The sequence below is a fragment of the Mesoplodon mirus genome (assembly GCF_964341445.2).
Source record: "Mesoplodon mirus genome assembly, chromosome: 1".
NCBI classification, from domain to species: domain Eukaryota; kingdom Metazoa; phylum Chordata; class Mammalia; order Artiodactyla; family Ziphiidae; genus Mesoplodon; species Mesoplodon mirus.
The window spans coordinates 37290895-37312135 of record NC_138976.1 but is presented as its reverse complement, the minus strand read 5'-3'; the positions used below and the strand labels follow the sequence as shown (position 1 = coordinate 37312135).

Genomic DNA, 21241 nt, shown 5'->3' with positions numbered 1-21241 from the left:
TCCTCTATGCCAAATTAAATTCTTGTAGGTGTCATCCTCCTACTACCCTCTACAAAATTAAATTCTTGGTTAAGGTCTCATACTCCTACTGCTCCAGTAGAAGACAGGCTATATGAAGACATTATCCTCTGATACAAGTAATCCTCCACCTCTAAGGGGGATGGGAAGGAGATTTGCTTTTCTAGTTACATGAGCAACATATTCTCATAGAGAAGTCCTCCAGATTGTTCTTTTGTTTTGCTTTTCTGCTACTGACCTTTTGCTTGTTTGCCTGTTCAAGGTTGAATATTTGCCTGGTGCCCTGCAGGATCATATGAAGTAAACATCTTTTAGAACCATACTGGGGAGGGAGGGCAGTAGTTCTATCCAGTCATCTGGCATTGCAGGAGCCTTTCCACTGACCTTGTAAACTATGATCAGATTTTTGCACAAGACTATTTCCACAAAGGGCAAATAAGTAAAAATAAAATAGATATACTCTAACCATTCCATCTGACTCCTTGTTAAACAGTTATATCAAAAATTTTAGGGGAAAAAGAAAAAAAAATTTTAGGGGAAGGTTTCACTTAATGGCCAGGGCAAAGGCCTTGTTCTAGTCGCAAATAAAATTTATATATCCTATTAAAGATATGGTCTCAGATTCCTAAGAAGGGACTATTTTGTCCCATATAAGAACATTTATAATATTATAGGCATCTATAATATGTATCAACTTCATATATCTGTAGACAAATGGAATACCAAGGAAAGGCACATCAACTCTTATTATAGGAAGCTAACTTCAGTTCAGGGCACAAGAGTTATAGGTAACAGGTTCTTGGAAAGGGGGGGAAAAAAGGACTTGTCCTTTTTCTTCTCCTATCCTACTCACAGCTGTTCCTCCACCTCCGCTTCTTTGAAAACACTGGGGTGAATCACACATTAGTTAACTGGTTAGGAATAGGTAAGTTAAGGGAGAATTATGATAAGGGCTGGTGAAAGACAGTATTCAAGGCTGCTTGAGAAGAGTGGAAATATTTAATCAAAGTCAATTAATTGTTACAAAACTTCCAGGGAAGTGAACAAAAATGAACCTAAACCAGAGAAGAAATTTCAAGTATAATGAAACTAGGAAACTGACACAACCCTACCAAAAAATATGAAGAATACCTTCCAATTTGCATCCAAATTAAGGAAAGCAGTGAGATTTGACAAGCATTTCTTCTAAGTAATAACTCAGTGCCATTTTTTAGAAAGTAAATGATATTGTCCTATAAGTCCAGCAGTAATCTGAAATTTGAAGAAATAAGGACTGGTGACTTGGGTGGACCAGGGAAAAATTAAGAACACCACCCTTGGGAGGTCTATTCCAAGATGGTAAAGAAGGTAGAACTGAAGAAGAGACAATATGACACACATTTTGGTTTTCCAGGACTCAGTTTCCTGACCCATAACTGAAAGTTGGAAGTTAGGGGCTGCTGAAGGGTTAACAATGACCTGCAAGACAGGTGTGCAATCGTTGACCAAAGTAAACTGAGCAGAGTAAATAAACACTGATTATAAGATAAAAATCCTACAACAGGATGGGTCTCTCCAAAATACTCAAACTAAAAAAAGATTTTTTTTCTTTTAAATCTTATTTCCAGTAGAAATGAGCACGTCTCATACTCAGATCTTGGTTTCTAACCCTACACTCCAATAAAAGGAACCAGGGTTCCTTGGAGAAATGACTCATTTTAGGACTGGGGCAGAAAATATACAAGATGATCCTGGAGCATCTTGTAGTGTCAGAAAGTAAGGGAGTACTCAAAACAGACCAACAAACAAACCCAAAACAAAACACCCCACATTGATGGAGGTATGTCAAAGGAGTACACAAGTCAACTGAAAGATCTCTCAATGGCTAAAACTGAAACACTTGGAGCAACAAAATAAAGTGGTACTGGATTATAATCGAAGTATAAAATAAATATCCATGAGTTGATAGTGATATAATTATATGATTGAATTAAAAATGAGGAGAAGTGACAGAATTCCTGTACAGAAGAATGTCAAATAATCTCTGTAAATACAGCCTCCTCAAGGAGGTACAGAATAACTCTCCATTCCTTGAGTGTGGGCTGTACATAGTGACTTCTTTCCAAAGAGTACAGTATGAAAAGGGGGAAAAAATAACTTTACAGTGAAGAAGGCTGATAAACACCAACTCAGTCAGGTGATCAAAGTCAACATCAACTGTGATAAGCCATGTTGACAATATGTATCCTTGATATGATGTGATGAAATGGTATTTTTTCTCTGTAAACCTCCCCAAAACCTATAACTCTAGTCTAATTGTGAGAAAAATACAAGACAAATTGCAACTGAAGGACATTCTACAAAATACCTAACCAGTACCCCTCAAAACTGTCAAGGTCATCAAAAACAAGGAAAGTCTGAGAAACTGTCACAGCTAAGAGGATCCTAAGGGGATATGATGACTAAATGTAATATGGTATCTTGGATGGGATCCTGGAACAGAAAAACAACATTAGGTAAAAACTAATGATATCTTAATAAAGTATGGATGATAGTTAATAACAATGTATTAATATTGGTTCATTAATTGTAACAAATGTATCCTACTAATGTAAGATGTTAACCATAGAAACTGGGTGTAGGGCATATAAGAAGTCTCTGTACTATCTTCACAATTTTTCTGTAAATCTAAAACTGCTCTAAACAATAAAGCTTAAATAAGAAACTGCTGTAAAAAAATAAATAAAATAAAATTCAAAAATCCAAAAAAATAAAGCTTATTTAAAATTTTTAAACCTTATAATAATGCTACATAAATTTTTAAAAACCCATCATTTTAAGTGATAGGATTAATTGGAAGAAAATACGGATATCCCTAAGGCAATGGTTCTTAATGGAACTTGCATCCCAGGGAATATTTGTGAATGTCTGGAAATATTCTTAGTTGTCACATTTGTGTGGGAGATGTTATTGACATCTAGTGAATAGAGTCCAGGGATGCCACTAAACATGCTATAATACACAGAACAGTACATCCCATCCTCCCGAGAATATCCCAACCAAAATGTGCTGAGGTTGAAAAATGCTGCCCTAATTGATGAGGTTTGGGGACCTATATCAATGCTGACAGAAACAGGCTAGGTTTTGTGTGTGTGTGTGTGTGTATGTGTATAAGATACATTCAAAATATGTATGATATATATGTAAATTATGAGATAATAATAAACATCTGTGAAACCATCACCCAGCTAAAGGACTGAAAATGATGAGTCATGTGCTTCTCTGGATTCCGTCTCCCTGCCTCCTCCCGAGAAGTAACCATTGAGTTTTGTGTTTATCTTTCCCTTGTCATCTTTTATAAAATTGTGTGTGTGTGTGTGTGTGTGTACACAATATATTGGTTAGCTTTGCTTGGTTGTGCTTCCTCTTTAACTTTATAGAAATGGTATCTTAGTATATATAGTTTTCTCAGATTCACTTTTTTTGTTGTTTTTTGGCCACGCTGCGCAATAAGTGGAATCTTAGTTTCCCAACCAGGTATTGAACCTGCACCCCCAGAATGCAGAGTCTTAATCACTGGACTGCCAGGGAAGCCCCTGATTTGCTTTTTCATTCAGTATTTTGTTTTGATTTATCCATATCATTGCCTATTGTAGTTTATTCATTTTCACTGCTGTATACTATTCCATTGTGTGACTATGCCACAATTTATTTGCCCATCTCTCTTGTTGATGGACATTTGGGTTAGTTGCATATCATGTTTATTATATAGAACAGTGGTGCTATGCATATTCTTTCATATGTCTGCTAGTGCACATTTCAAGTTTCTCTCAGTTATGTACATATAGGAGTGGAATTACTAAAGTGTGGATGTCTTTAAATTGAAATTATGTTTAAGAACTCATTTTCTATCCTGAAGTCATAAAGATAGTCTCCTAAATGTTATTCTAAAAGCTTAAAAATTTTGCCTTTCCTTTTTGAGTCACCTAGAGCTGCTCATTGTATGTGGGTATGAGGTTGATATCTATTGATATATTTGTAATGAGGTAGAGATAAACTTCCACTCTTTTCCCCATTGATCTAAATGCCTTCTGTGTCCTACATCAAGTTTTCATATATGCCCACATCTGTTCCATTAAATAATTTGTCTATCCCTATGGCAATACTACATTTTTCTTGATTATTTGACTTTATAAATTTTAAGACTTGGTGAGGCAAATCCTCTCACATTGTTATTCTTCAAGATTGTCTTATTCTAGAAATCATTTCATCAAATTCCTGGGAATATTGCTTGGGATTGCTTTGAATCCATAGATCACTTTGAGAAACTATATCTTTACAATTTAGTGTCTTCTACTCCATACATGGTACGTCACTTCTTTAGGCTGGGTCTTTCCTAATACAGTTTCATTTTTCTTTCCATAAGGTATTACAGACATTGGTTAGATCTATTCCTCAGTATCTTTTATTTTTGTTTTTATACAAAATTTAATGGCATCCTTTGTGTGTGTGAGTGATAAAATGTACAGAACACAAATTTTACCATTTTAACTATTTTTAAGTGTATAGTTCTGTGGCAATGGGATTACCATTTCTAAATGATATTTTCTTTTTTTTCTTTCTTTTTTTTTTTTTTTTGGCCATGCCACTTGGCTTGCAGGATCTTAGTTCCCCAACCAGGGATCGAACGCATGCCCCCTGCAGTGGAAGTGTGGAATCCTAACCACTGGATCTCCAGGGAATTCCCTCTAAGTGATATTTTCTAATTGTTGTTGCTGGTATGTAAAATGAAACTGATTTTCATGTACTCATACCTAGATTTCTTACTAAACTCATTAATTTTAACAATTTTGACATACTTTTGGGTTTTTCTATATTATATTAATTGCAAATAATGGGAATTTGCTTTCTCCTTTCCAATATTCACATATTTTACTTCTGTTTCTTGTCTTACTGTACAGGAACTATGGTATAATACTGAATAGAAATTTAAGCAAAGGCCCAAAACATAAATAAAAAAAGATTGATACATTTTATTTTGTTAAAATTAAGAGATTTTGTTCAGCAGAAGACACTATAAAGAAAATGAAAAGAGAAGCCACATTCTGGAAGAAGATATCTACTATAGTTATTACCAGGGACACCTAAAAACCAATAAGTAAACAATAGTCAAATGGAAAAAAATAGGTAAAATACATTACAGATATTATACTGAAGAAGATTCATGATTGGCCAGTAAAATATGACATGATATTCAATTGTATTAATAATTAGAAAATGAAAATTTAGGGCACACAAGGAACTCACTGGCTATATATTAAAATTGTACGATACCAATTGAGAGTATGAGCAATTGGAGCTCTCAAACACTTGATAATAGTGGTAGTGAAAATGAATAAAATCACATTGGAAACAAAGTAAAGATGAAGATTAGCAAATTCCATGACTCTGCAGTTCCACTCCTGAACATATAACCTAGCCTGTAGGACCTAGAGAAATCTCTGTAAGTGCCTCAGGAGATGGGTACAAGAATATTCAGAAAAAAGATATTTAAAATAACACAACGGCAACAAGGAGAAACTAGAAACCACTCAAATATCAATCAAGAGAATGGATAAATTGTGGCATATTCTCATAGAGAAATACTGCACAGCACTGAAAATTAATGAACTACATGGAATTGATCACAGAATCATAATATTGAGTGAAAAAGCAAATGGCAGAAGAATATTAAAATATTCAACGATTTATATAAAGTTCTTATGGTTTAGGAATTTGCACAAATGTCTTAAAACTATAATGAAAGCAACGGTATAGGATTACCACTCTTCACACTGGGGTGGGAGAGATTAGAAATGGGATTAGAAAAGGACATAAAAGGACCTTCAATTTTGCCTTTGAAATCAAGTTCTCCTTGGTGGTGCTTTTATTATTATGCTTAATAATTTATGTATTAAATTATTTTGAAAAAAATTTAGACATTCAGAAAAATTGTAAAATTTCTACAGAGCATTCCTGAATACCCTCTGTCCAGCTTCCTCTAATGTTAATCTTCTGTATAACCAGAATACAATGATCAGAACTAAGAAATTAAATCACTCAATACTATTAAATAAACTACAGACTTTATTTGTGTGGTAGGCAGAATTCTAAAGGTTTTTCCCTCCAACAATATTCCCATTCCCTGGTTTTGTAAACACTAATTGTGGGTACTGCTTGGAAGGGATTTTGCAGATGTAATTAAAGTTCCACATTAGCTGACTTTAGAAAACGGAGATCACCTGACTCAGATAACAGCCCTTAAAAGCAGAAGCTTTCTCTGGCTGATGGCAGAAGAGGAAGGCAGAAGGAGAAGTCAGAGAGATTCAAAATATGAGAAGGACTAGCCTCACCAGTGCTGCTTTGAAAATGGAAGGGGCCACCTAAGAAGGAACACAGGTAGCCTCAAGAATCCCTGGCTGACAGCCAGCAAGGAAACAGGGATCTTGGATCTACATTCATGAGGAACTGGGTTTTTTTTGTTGTTTTTTTGTTTTTGTTTTTGCGGTACATGGGCCTCTCACTGTTGTGGCCTCTCCTGTTGCGGAGCACAGGCTCCGGACGCGCAGGCTCAGCGGCCATGGCTCACGGGCCCAGCTGCTCCACGGCATGTGGGATTTTCCCGGACCGGGGCATGAACCCGCGTCCCCTGCATTGGCAGGCGGACTCTCAACCACTGCGCCACCAGGGAAGCCCTAGGAACTGGATTCTTAGAACAACATGAAAGAGCTTGGAAGCTGACTCTTCCCAGACAGTCCAGATAAAAGCCTCAGCTGGCCAATTCCTTAACTTGGGCATTGTGAGACTAAGGAGAGACCCAGTCAAGCCCATGTGGGCTTCTGATCTACAGAACTTTGAGATAACAAATGTGTATTCTTTTAAGCTTCTAAATTTGCACATGGTAATTTGTTACACAACAGCAAATAAATATCATTTGTATTTTATCCATTTATCCACTAATGTCCCTTTTCTGTTGCAGGATCTCACATTGCATTTAGTTGTCAGTGTCTCATTAGTAACCTCCAACCTGTAACATTTCATCAGTCTTTGTTTTTCATGATACTGATAATCTTGAAGAGTGCAACAAACAAAAAATATTTTGTTGAATTTCAAGTTTGTCTAGTGTTTTCTTGGGATTAGATTGAGTTATGTATTTTTGGCCAAAATACCATAGGAGCAATGTAACCTTGTCAGTGCAGTCTATCAGGAGTTCATGTCAACATGTCATATTACTGTTAATTTTAACCTTGATTGCTTAGCTAAGATGGTATCTGCTGAGTTTCTTTACTGCAAAATTACTATTTTTCTCTTTATAACTAATAAATATCTCAGGGGAGATACTTTGAGACTATGCCATTCTATTCTTAAAATTTTGCTCACTAATTTTAGCATCCATTGGTGGATCTTGTCTGCAGCAATTATTCTAACGGTGGTTTTCTATTTCCCATATTCTGTCTATGCGTGTTAATTAGAATTCATCTGTAAGGAAGAGCTATCCCTTTTCCTTCACTTATTTGTTTCTTCAACTATTTATTTGTATCAGTATTGGCTCATGGTTATTTTACTTTATGGGTTATACAGTATTATTGTTACTTATTTTCTTGCTCAAACTATTTCTCTTTTGGTCACCGGGAGATCTTTCAGTAGACTCCTGTGCCCTTTTGGCATGTCCCTATCATTTTATAAGTACTTCTTTACTTTTTAGCGCCTCAAGATACTCTAGGCTCATTTAGTATTTTTGCTTCTGCAGCCCTGGAAACAATGACTTCTCTGAGGAGTCCTGGTTCCTTTTACTGGGGAACAGTATTTAAAAACTAAAATGTGGGCATAAGTTAATGACGTGTCATTGTTCGGCCTTCTCAGCAGGTAAAGCTTGGAAATATAAGTATATATACCTACCCATGCCTACACACACATCTATATTTAATTGTGCTATATTGCATGTTATAGGATAGAGCCAGCCCTCTGTGAGGAGGACCTCCTTATCTTAATAAGAGTGGAGGGAAAAGTGCCCAACCAAATGTGGGTACTTAGCAGAATATTCAAAGTATTTTGTGAAAAGGTGTTGAGAGAAGGCATACCTTACTTGCCAGTAGTCTACTGATCTGAACCCTGACATAGTCACTCCCCCTCCACTATACCCACCAAGTAGTTGAAAGGTGAAACGAGAATATAAACCACTGATATCTAGCCCTCTAGCTGAATCAAAAGCAAAAAAAAAAAAAAAATTCAATAATTCACAGGTAAGTGGAGAGATTTATGATCTCTCAATGACTCACAGTATTCTTTAGTAAATTTAAGATCAGAATAGAACTACCATCACTCAAAAATAAGGCACCCTTCCCTGCCCTACACAGACAAGGAAAAACAATTCTAGCAGAAACCCATGCCAAAAACAACAATCACAAATGAAGTAGAAGAATATAATATGTGAAAACATATGAATTGTACTTTTAAAGAAGAACAAACATGGATAAGAGGAAACCTTTGGGCAAAATACTTCTTTGCCCTATTTAGGTAATTAAACAAGGACTCCATGAAACATGAGATTTTAAAATATAGGTAAGATGTAGGCAAAACATTCTCTGACATAAATTGTAGCAATGTTTTTTGGGGGCTGTCTCCCAAGAAAAAAGAAATAAAAGCAAAAATAAACAAATCAAATTTATAAGCTTTTGCACAGCAGAGGAAACCATAAACAAAACAAAAAGACAACACATAGAATGGAAGAAAGTATTTGAAAACCATGTGACTGGCAAGGGATTAATTTCCAAAATATACAAACAGCTCATACAGCTCAATAACAAAAAAACAACAACCCAATTAAAAAATGAGCAGAAGACCTAAACTGACATTTCTCTAAAGAAGACATACAGATGGGGCTTCCCTGGTGGCGCAGTGGTTGAGAATCCGCCTGCCAATGCAGGGGACACAGGTTTGGGCCCTGGTCTAGGCGGATCCCACGTGCCGTGGGGCAGCTGGGCCCGTGCGCCACAACTGCTGAGCCTGCGCTCTGGAGCCCGTGAGCCACAACTGCTGAGGCCTGCGTGCCTGGGGCCTGTGCTCCGCAGCGGGGGAGGCCACCGCAATGAGAGACCCGCTCACCGCGGCGAGGAGTGGCCCCCGCTCACCGCAATTAGAGAAAGCCTGTGCCCAGCAACGAAGACCCAATGCAGCCAAAAATAAATAAAATAAATACATTTTTTAAAAAGTGAATTGTTTAAAAAAAAAAGAAGACATACAGATGGTCAACAGGCACATGAAAAGATGCTCAACTTTGCTATTTACTAGAGAAATGCAAATCAAAACTACAATGAGGTACCACCTCGCACCGGTCAGAATGGCCATCATTAAAAAGTCTACAAATAATAAATGCTGGAGAGGGTGTGGAGAAAAGGGAACCCTCCTACACTGTTGGTGGGAATGTAAACTGGTGCAGCCATTATGGAAAACAGTATGGAGTTTCCTCAAAAAATTAAGAATAGAACTACCATATGATCCAGCAATCCCACTCCTGGGCATATATCCAGAGAAAACTCTAATTCAAAAAGATACACACACCCAATGCCAAGACATGGAAGCAACCTAAATGTCCATCAACAGATAAATGGATAAAGAAGATGCAGTATATATACACAATGGAATATTACTCAGCCATAAAAAAATGAAATAATGCCATTTGCAGCAACATGCATGGAACTAGAGATTATCATACTAAGTGAAGTAAATCAGAAAGAGAAAGACAAATATCATATGATATCACTTATATGTGGAATCTAAAAAAAAATGATACAAATGAACTTTTTTATGAATCAGAAACAAACTCACAGACACAGAAAACAAACCTATGGTTACCAAAGAGGAAAGGAGAAGGGATAAATTAGGAGTTTGGGATTAACAGATACATACTACTATATATAAAACAGGTGAACACAAAGGCCTACTGTATAGCACAGGGAACTATATTCAGTACCTTGTAATAACCTATAATGGAAAAGAATATATATATATTTTATATATATGTATAGAATATATATGTGTGTGTATCTGAATCACTTTGCTGTACACTAGAAACTAACACAACATTGTAAATCAACTATACTTCAATTAAACAAATGTAAATATGGGACTTCCCTGGCAGTCCAGTGGTTAAGACTCCATGCTTCCACTGTAGGGGGATGGGTTCAATCCTGTTCGAGGAACTAAAGATCCCCACATGCCGCATGGCATGACCAAAAAAAAAAATGTATGTATGTAAGACAATAATGAGAAGAAAAAAGAAAAAAGCTGGCAGAGCTAGTGAAAGAATAAGGGGAAAAATTAAATTATATAATTTTAAAGCACATTAAAAATAGTAAGGAATCAAATTAATGCTATAGAAATCTGAGTTATAGCTGGAAAGAATAGGCTTGAGAAAATCATACAAAATATTAAGGGAAAAAAACATATGACATTAAATAAAAATAAGGAAACGATCAATCAGAGACCAATAAATAACTAGTTAGTAATGCGAAGGAAGTAAATAGAACAAGTATAACACAAATTGAATACAGTAAATAATTTCCAAATCAAAAGAAAGATTGTCTCTGCAAGGTACAACCTGTATCATGTATTCATTTAATAAAATACTGGCTACTATGTGCTAGGCATTGTTCTAGTTGCTAAGAATACATCTGCAAACAAACACACACGAATATCACTGCTTTAACTGATTTTACATTTTAGCGAAGGGAGATGAACGATAAATAAAATGAGTAAGTTATATATGTTAGAGTAAGGAGAAAAATAAAGCAGGAAGGAGGAGAGATAGTAGGGTGAGTATGCATGATTTCCCATTCCAAATAGAGTGGTCAGGAAAGGTCTTAGTGGGAAAGTGACATGTGAGGAAGGATAGGAAGGAGCAAAACATGTGGGGGGAAAAGCATTCCAGGAAGAGGGAACAGACGGTACAAAGGGCTCTGAGATGGGAACCTGACTGGTCCCAACTAGGAACTACCAATCTGATGTTCAAGGAGGAGCTCGAGGCTAGAGAAAAAAATTTGGTAATCATCAGGCTATAGATGATATTTAAAACCCTGAAACTGTATCAAGAGAGTAAGTATAGTAAGAGAAGGTCAAAGACTGAGTCTTGAAAGTATCTGAATGCCATGAGTTCAGAACCAGGAAAGAAGATGGGAGTGGCCATAGAAGTACAAAAACATAACAAAAATGCAGTGTCCTGAGAACCAAGTGAAGAAAGTGTATCAAGGAGGAGGGAATTGTCAACTTCTGCAGATGGTTTGATTTAGATGGGGTCTGAGAATTGCCCATAAGACTGTTTCTAGAAAAATTAATAATGATTCAAAATAATACATATCCTAAATAATTATCTAAATTTCAAAGATGAAGAAAAACTTTTCCAAGTATCTGCCCAAAGAAATAGCTTATACAGAAGGAAAAAGACTGGCTTCAGTCTTTTTCACCATAGTTTAATGATGCTGAAGGAGAAGGGCTATAGCTATAGAGTTTTCTGGGGAGTGACTCAATAGTTCTTCATCCACTTAAGTTTTACCTTAGATAAGTAATAAAATTTGTAAGGACTCAGGAAACAGATAACCCAAGATCCCGTCTAAAAAAAATCTTGAAAATTTATTCTACTAACTGGAAGATGAATTTAAAAAACACAACACTGTCAGTTATGTCTAAATAAGTGTGATTATTTATAAAATGTAATGTAATGATTATGACTCCGTAGAAAATTTACATAATGTGAAAATAATAATCCCCTGGCAAAACTGACTATAAAGAAGGGAGAGAGTTAGTGGAGGGCTATTTTCTTTCATTTCTCAGAGTGGAGTACATTGAATTGAATACATTTTTGCTTCTGAAGTTGATGATTTAAGTATATTATTTAAAATTTAATGATAATCATTACTAGAACTAAAACTAGGTCTTCTAATTTACCAGAGGAAGTTGCCAGAATTCTGATACCAAAACTGTACAGAGAGACCACAAAAAACTCTAAAGTGATCCCATTTATTAATAGAGATATTAAAACCATAATAAAAAATATTAGCAAAACAAATGTACCAATGTATTTTTTTAAATGTACCTTGACACAGTAGGGCTTATTCTGTGAATGCAAGAATGGCTTGACATGAAGAAATTTATGACAATAATTTGCTGCATTAAATGAAATAAGGAGAAAAGCTACACCATTATCTCACAATCATATACCCCATTACCAAGATAATTTCAAATGCCAAAATTCAACATCTGCTTGATGTGTTAAATTGAATATCTACCTGATGAAATTCTTAGGAAGCTGGAAATGTCACTGAGCCAAACTTGGGTCTGCTGGCCCACATGCAGTAAAGCCAATCTACCGACACTAGGTTGTGGTGAAGGAAAGTGAAGCGTTTATTGCAAGGCGCCAAGCAAGGAATTTAGGACAGCTAGTGCTCAAAACACCTGACCTCCCCGATGGGTTTCAGCAAGGCATTTTTAAAGGCAAGATGAGGGCTGGGGGTGGTCGCAGGGTCTGTGATAAGCTCGTGCACATTCTCTGATTGGTTGATGGTGAGGTAACAGGGCAGTGTCACAGGGGCCAACATTATTAATCCTTATGTGCCAGTAGGTCTGGGGGCTATGCTCATGATCATCAAGTAGTTAATTTCTTCCATTTGATGGTGGTTTTAGCATCTGTAAAATAACTCAGGAAATGTGCATCAGATACTATTTTTTTTTTTTTTGGCCGCTCGGCTTGCGGGATCTCAGTTCCCCAACCAGGGATTGAACCGCGGCCACTGCAGTGAAAGCCCTGAAGCCTAACCACTAGGTCACCAGGGAACTACCCAAACACTATTATCTGGGTACTTCAGAGAGCAGCTAAAGCAGAGGATATGCGGGTGGGGTCTGTCCTGGAAGGCCCCGTAGTGTCCTGCTCGGTTACAGAGACAGAAGAAGTTTCCTCTTGGTGCTAGTATACTTTTTTTTTTAATCAATTTTTATCGGAGTATAGTTGCTTTGGTGCTAGTATACTTCTTACATCAATACTTTGTTGGTAATCTCCCTTTTTATTTTATTTTTTAATGTTTAATTTTTTTTTGGCCAGGCCTTGCTGCATGTGGGATCTTAGTTCCCCAGCCAGGGATCCACACCCCTGCAGTGGAAGCGCAGAGTCTTAACCGCTGGAGTGCCAGGGAAGTCCCTCTCCCTTTTTATTAAAAGGAGAGATAGGCCTCTGTTCTAGAACCTTCAGTAGATAATAGTATCTAGGTAGAATTTAATAACATTTTCTGTTTTCACTGTATTTGTTTTTATTTATGACAGCTCTTATGGCAAGTGATCGTGGTTTTTCCATTTATGATAGTGATATAAAAGAAAATAATTTTAAAATAAAAATACTGAGGTAAAAAAGTGAAGTGATTTAAAGAAAAATGTTAAGTAAACAAGAGTGAAGATGGTACATGGATAGAGTAAGAATTATGGAACTGGTATTGGAATGACTCAAGTTTGAGAACTGTTTCAGGCAAATGCTTCTTAAATAGGTCTGTGAATACACTCATGGAGGTCTGAGGGTTTTCTGCAACTATGTTTCAATTTGTCACATTTGTGTTTATAACATCTAAAACATCATATAATGATACTCCAGATCAGGTGGATAACTTTCACAACAAAGTACTACCATATGAATTTAGTGCCAATGTTTGTATTTCTATTTGCTTTCCTACCCATTAGAGCCACTTTAATTGTCTTGGGCTAATGAGAAAAGAGCAGAGAGGCTTGATATGTAGATGATGCATTTGATTCAGATAGAGGGCAAATACCATGGCATGCTAAGAAATGAAGGTACATAGAAAGTTATTGATACAACTGAGTCTTTGCCACATTGCCCACTGTCGTGAAGTTATATCCATGCTGGTATCCAGCTAATTTACAAACGTTTGGCCCTACTAGTAGTTTAAGGACATTAATTTCGAATGGTTGATACCCAATTAGCGCCAGTTACTAAATATTTTGAGCATCTCCCATATCATTGGCCAAAGAACCTTTACTGCAGGAGTCAGCACTATATTCACATTGTGAACAAGGGTTTTTTTTTTAATAGTCAAACGATTTTGTCTCCTGAAATTAATAACTGTTAACTTGGATTTCTATAGCCTCTGGAATTTTTACATTTAATTTTTAAATCTATTTTGTTTACTGTTGGGTAAGAATCTAGTCTAATGTTTCTAAATATTTAACTGCCATTATAATAAAACTAAGTCAATGCTATTTTAGTCAATGCAACTATTTCAATCAATAGTTAGAAAATTATTTTAGGTCAACTACTTAAGTATCTTTTCTTTAAAAGCAGTCCAGAGGTGTAAATTACAAGGTTACATGGATGCATCCTTTAAAAAAAAAAAAATTGTAGATTTCAATGTATGTAAATTTTACCTAAAAGAAAATAATTGAGTGGAATGGTGGAGAGTGGGTGATGTTATAGATGAAAAAAGAATGTCAGAATATTGATGTAGAAAGTCCTAGAGTAAGACTATTAGAAAACAAGTGAGAAGAAAGAAAACTTCATAGACACTTAAGTTGCTCATGAGAAAAATGGACGATGAAGCAACAATGTGAAGAGGGGACAAGGCAAAAACTCTGTTATCAGTTCTCAGAAGTAGATGCCTGAGAGTAACTGCGGAAAAGTACATTCTGTGGGTTCAGGTTAGGAGAAAAAAAAGTTATTAGAAATATAGTCTGCCTTGGGTTTACCAAGAAACACATGCTTGAAGCTAAGGGGTAGTAGGGTTAGGGGTTGCAAAATAAACAGCTTTTGGTCAAGTAGTGGCTACAGAAGAATCTTAGCCCTTTACATCAAGGACACTTAAAGTTTGGTTCCCATACTATCAGTGGCAACAGCACCAGCTAGAAATGCAAATTACTGGGCCCCACCTCTGAAGGAGAAACAATCAAATTGTTTAACAAGCCCTCCAGCTGATTCTGATGCATGTTAAAGTTTGAGAACTACTGCTCTACACTGATAATTTTAAAATTATCAGTGATTGGTAGTTGGGGATCATTAAACAATTCCGTTTATTTTTATGTTTAAAATTTTCCACAATAAAAGATTAAAAAACTCAAAAAGAGAATATATTCATATATTACTTATAAAATTAAAAAGTTAAAAATTGAACATAAAAGCCACTTCCCTGGCAGTCCAGTGGTTAAGACTGTGTGCTTCCAATGCAGGGGATGCAGGCTCAATCCCTGGTCGGGGAACTAAGGTCCCACATGCCACGTGGCCAAGAGATAAAAATTAAACAAACAAAAAACTAGACTAAAAAAAAAACAACTGAACATAAGGGAATTCCCTGCGGGTCCAATGGTTAGGACTCAGCGTTTTCACTGCCATGGGACTGGGTTTGATCCCTGGTTGGGGAACTAAGCTCCTGCAAGCCATGTGGCACGGCCAAAAAAAAAAAAATTGAACTTAAAATCTAAAATTGTGGTAAAGAACCATTGAAAAAAATTTTCCAATCCTCTGTGGGTTAATCCTTTTGTAAAAATACAATAAAAATAACTAAAAATTGAAATAAAAAACAAATACAGAATATTAATCCAATTTTATTATTAGATTCAAGAAAAATATTTCTCTGTCAATTTGCTCTGAAAGTTTCTAGACTCTTATTCTCATATTCCATTCTTACCTTGTTAGGGACTAGTTAACAATTTATAAACCAGCACCTTTTCACAGTCCTCACCAAACAAATGATTCTTGAATTATGTTCTCAAGGAATTCTGATGCTTTGTAAGCACATAATAGTAATATGAAATAATAATTATTAATAAGTATAAACTTACTGAGCACTTACCATGTGCTAAACACTGTTTTAAGTGTTTTCCATGAATTGATGTTTAAACCTTCCCTAAAAGATATTAGAAAAGTACTATTATTATCCCCTCTTCAGGAAGCTGAAGCACAGAGAAGTTGGGTAATTTGTCCCAGTTCACACTTTTAGTAAGTGCTGGTTTATAAACTTTTTTTGTTTTTAAAGTTTTGTTTAAAAAAATTCTGACAAATCAGGAAATGGGGGTTTAGGAGTGGTGGTGATGCAAAAGAGGAAAGCCTTGGGATGGGGACAGGGTATTCTCAGGGGTAGGTGGCAGCAGTGTCTACTTCACCCCCAACCTGTGTGTCCTCTAAAGGGTCTATCCAATGTAGGAGGAGATGTCTATCTCATCAGAGTTCATTAATATTGACCTCAAAGTGATCCTGCCCATCACTGAGGATCTTGGCATTCTTCTCACCTGACACAAGTGTGATGCCAAGCCCTTGGTGCCAAAATGGCCTGATCTGGCCACATAATGTAGGTAGGTGTCAGAATCCTCAGGAATTGTCATTAAAGGCAATGTTCACCTGCTCAGTGTCCATGCGTCAGCCGAACAGGTTGGTAGCCACAAGAATTCATCATTGAGAATCTTTAAACTGTTGATACTGGGAAAGCCTCTTCTCCCAGGGGTGGCAATGGCTGGGATGGGACGTTCTGCTCCACTATGAGCTTGGCCAGGGCAATGCAATGCTGCACAGACTTCACAAAGATTTAAGATTCTAAACTAGCTAGTCTGGCTCTAGACCACTCTTTTACCATACAGTACTATTCATTTCAGAGGTGTTCCTTAACCTAACTCAAACAGTGCCCCTTTCTAGTTCTTTGTTGTAGTGAATAGAATTTCCTTTTTGTGAGCATGGGGGGGAGGGTCCTCAGTTTGAAATCAGGCAGGATCAAATATACTTAAGCATCTCTGAAGAGGTATGTTGTCCTCTATTTCTAAGAGATCTACTTCCAAGCAGGGCCTAGGAAACTCCTAGGTGAGAACACACCCTCAGGGTAGAGAGTAGAGTGTACCAGTCTTAAGGACAAAAGGTCAGTGCTTAAGGGGAATGATGATTCTCAAAAGAGGGTAGTGATTATTACTCAGATTGTTCTCCGGCCTTGTCCCAGACTCATGCCTAAATCTTAAAGGATTTTCTGAGAATGAAAATGGAAAGGGCTGTTTTATTAAGAACTGAGAGACGCTGGGACCTCAGTGATACAGTATGGCAAAAAGAAAAATTACTCTTGAAAATCCACTGCTCAATGTCCATGCCTCAGCTGAGCAACTGGGCTGGCAACTGCTACTATAGGACAGTGACGAGAGACAGCATCTTCAGTGCAAATGGTGGAGTGCCCTGAACCAAGCACTGGTCATGCTAGCAGCTTTACATGGAAATGATTACATCAGGGCCAGGAACAGGCTGAGGAAAACGGACATAACTCATGGTGGCAGAGAGGTCGGTGAGTGTGCAGGAAACACTTTCAACTCTACTCCTCAAACAGTTGGGAAGGACTCTGAAGGAAGGCTCATCATACAACAGACTGAGAAGACTCAGTGTGTGTCAGCTATTACAACCTAGTCTGCCTACTAAGTTGATAGAGCCCGAAAAATATGAATTATACACCTACACATTTTTCTTAAGCCTTTGAAGTTATTGCTTAACTACTGAACAAATAACATGTATTAAGGGAACACTTTGCAATATTTCTTTTTTTATTGTTTTATTTTGAAATAATTATAGATTCACAATAAGTTTTAAAAGAAGTACAAAGAGGTCCCATGTACTCTTCACCCAGTTTCCCCCAATGGTAACGTCTTAATAACTGTAACAAAACCAGGAAATTGACACTGGTACAATCCACAAATCTTACTCAGATTTTGCTAGTTTTATAAGCACTTGTGTCTAAAGGTCTGTGCAATTTTATCATGTGTAGATTTGTATAACCCACCCCACAATCAAGCTATAGTCCTGCTCCATCACCACAAACATACCCCTTGCTACTCCCTTATAGTCACACTCATCTCCTTCTCGCTCCATATCCAACTCCCCCGCCCCCCATTTCCTAACACCTGGCAACCACTAATCTGTTTTCCATCTCTGTCATTTTGTCATTTTGAGACTGTCATATAAATGCAATCATATGGTTTGTAGCCTTTTGAGTTTAGCTTTTTTCACTCAGTATAATTTCATGTTTGAGTCTTAGCATATATATGTTAACAATTATGGTTTTATATTTATCAGGGGATAAAATGATATTAAAATGTCCACCTCCCAGATTCATCAAATGGCTGGTCTTATTTCTGACTTACATTGGCATCTCTGTATTATTTTTCTGTCTTAAGAAGTCTTACCTATAAACATGAATAGGGTAATAATGCTGGTTAAATGTTAACTACCACTGCATATTGCAATGCCTTAAGGGAAATGTTCAAAGGTTACATTTTGTCCAAACATAATAATGGAGGGGGCAGGGGTGTCTCTTATCAGATGAAGGTGTTTCAGGGGAATTTCTTAGAATAAAAAAAAAAAAGAAAAAATATTAGAATAAAAACACAGGAAGGTTAAATGCTAGAAAATTTATAAACTAAATTATTGTAACTGTCTTACTTTTCAAAAGTATAGAGCAATTAGCAATTAGCAAATAAAGAATGTGTTATCCTCTTTACCATCAAGAAGCCAGTATACAGAACATAAAGCTCTCATGCAAAGCCAGGTCATGTGGGTGACATCTGATCATTCCAGAAACTCAGAAACTTCTGCTGACATTATAGAAGGCCACGGTTTTCCAATGCCATATGGATTATGGGGATAGCTAGGGTTCTAAAAGTGTCATAGCATAACTAAATTCCATACTATCTACTGTTTTTGAATCAGAGAAACTCACAAACCTGTGGAGCTGAATCCATCACAAGTCTTTTAAACTTATGACCAAGAGGCAGGGGAAAGGGCAAAGTTTCACCTTGTTTTCTGTCCTGAGTAGTTTTCTGATTATCTAGGCTTCTGTTGTAAAACTGGTTGTTAAGTGTTTAGGAAATGCCATACAGTTCTATTCATCTTAGTCAGGTATACTTTACACTGGAGACTTTTCAGAGTTATTGTTAGTAACATGGACAGTGAATTTGAGATAGACTTTATTTTTTTTTTTTTTTTTTTTTTTTTTTCTTTTTGCGGTATGCGGGCCTCTCACTGTTGTGGCCTCTCCCGTTGCGGGGCACAGGCTCCGGATGCGCAGGCCCAGCGGCCATGGCTCACGGGCCCAGCCGCTCCGCGGCATATGGGATCCTCCCAGACCGGGGCACGAACCCGTATCCCCTGCATCGGCAGGCGGACTCTCAACCACTGCGCCACCAGGGAGGCCCCTTTATTTTTTAATATTGAAATTTATTAGTTATCTTAAGGCATTGGCTAAGAGAAATAGAACTTTTTAAAAAAAAATAAAGAGTAAATTGGTTCAGCTTTTTGGGAATCATTTTGGCAATATTTATGAAATCTGAAAATGCTTATGCCCTTTGTTCTGCAATTCTGCTTCTAGCAATCTATTCCTCAGATATAATTATATGTGTGCAAAGATGTTCATACATACATGATGTTCTCTGCAATACTGTTAATTATTTTGAGTAATTAGAAACTGTAAATTTCCACTATTTTGGAAAAGGTTAAATAAAATTATGGCACATGAAATTATGAAATACAATGCAGTATTAAAAAGAATTAAGTAAATGAAAAGTACTGCCATGAAAAAAAAATCTCCAGGATTTTTACGTGAGAAAAGCAAAAACCAGTGAGGGTCTTGGAAGGATGCACACACAATTGTTACACTGGTTATCGTGGGCAGTGGGTGGCTTGTGAAGAAAAATAATTATAACTTTTTAATATTGTTTGAATTTCCCAAATGAGCATGTATGCATATTATTACTTGTGTAGCTAAAAAAAAAAATTAAGGAAATTTCATCAACAGAATATATCCCTAAAACAACAATGGCAAGACCGCATCAGCTATTTATCTTGCTGATATTTTTAATATCCATCTAGCAATGTAAGTTGGCAATGTTTACAACTGCAATTAGTATTTAGATTTAACATACAAAACAAATATATTTGACCTTTTGGAAAGTGGGATTTAGGTTAGATACAGTATTTTAAAAATGATCTCTCTGAATAAGATACCTGAGCTGTTTGAAAACTGTTTTGTCAATAAATAAATAATAAATAAACTAAGGGAGGAATCCATGCAACCGCAAAGGCTGGGACCTGATTTTCTTGGATAGCCCTGCAGTGCTTGGCACAGAGTAAGTAATAAATATTAAGTTAATGATGGATGAATCGACAGTTTAAATCTTTTAGGTAGCACCCACTTTTAAAAAGAGGGATAGTAGCAAGGATAGATGATTGAGCTTCTTGTTACTGGCTTTTCAAATGAGGATGAGAGGGAGCGGCCCCCTCTTTCTACTCAGGAGGTTAAGAATTTGGTGGAGGACAGCGTTTAGTGGCTCCCGTTTTGGCGATCTCTGAATTGAAAAAGCATTCAATTTCGGAACCAAACAGAATATAAAAGGGAAAAAAAGCGAGTTGCCACTAGTTATATGCTTCTAATTTTGCTCAGACTATGAGGAAAGGGCTTTAGCGGGTGTGAAACTGTAGGCAAATCATTCTATTCATGTCTAAATTTTCATCTGAAAAACGAGAATAATCACTCCCTCATAGGTTTTTGTTGTTGTTTTACAGGGAGAATGTGGAAACTTTTATAAAATGCTAGCAATACAGTGGCCATTCCATATTGTGCGATGAATGTTTCCCACAAATTCGATCCTACACAGTCGAGGTCGAAAAGCCCTCAGAGACTAAAACTGTATAAAAACGTAAATATTCTCAAGTTCGGGGCAGTCTCTTTCCCCTCTTTCATCTTCATCCCAACCACACCTATCGAGGGTCACCGGGCGGGTGACTGGCGTTTCCTGGGGCTGCACGGCCTGGGGCTCCGAAGACCACAGCCCGCGCCGGGCCTCCCTGCTCCGGGCCGAGCAACCAACAGCCTTGCCCACCCGGGGCAATTCCGCGGCGGTTCTGGGGCCCTCGCAGGACACTCCTACCTACTCTCCGGAGTCGGGTCCCCAACGCTTTTCCCGCCGGTAGAGGGAGGTGTCCAAGCTAGGCCGCCCCGGGCGCAGAAGCCGGAAGGCCGGCGGAGCCCGCGGGAGCGCGGGCGGGGCGGCGAAGCGGGAAGCACAAGGCGCGCGCTCCCGTGAGCGCAGGAGGGAGGTGGGGGCGGGGCGCGCGCGCCGGGGCGGAGCACCCGGAGGCGGAGCCTCAGGGCGGCCGCAGGAAGAGGGCGCCCTGGAGCCGAGCTGGAGGGCGGCTGTG

The 21241-nt window shown here is 37.5% G+C and overlaps 1 protein-coding gene across 1 annotated transcript; it reads left to right on the top strand.

Annotated features, from left to right (window-relative positions):
• Window positions 1–19915: 19915 nt before the first annotated feature.
• LOC309801761 (uncharacterized protein) lies at window positions 19916–21126 on the top strand (the record flags this gene model as incomplete). The annotated part of the gene is made up of 1 exon (XM_082616696.1): window positions 19916–21126. The coding sequence occupies exon 1, from the start codon at window positions 20665–20667 to the stop codon at window positions 21124–21126; it is 462 nt and encodes a 153-aa protein (XP_082472822.1). The 5' UTR covers window positions 19916–20664.
• Window positions 21127–21241: the final 115 nt, after the last annotated feature.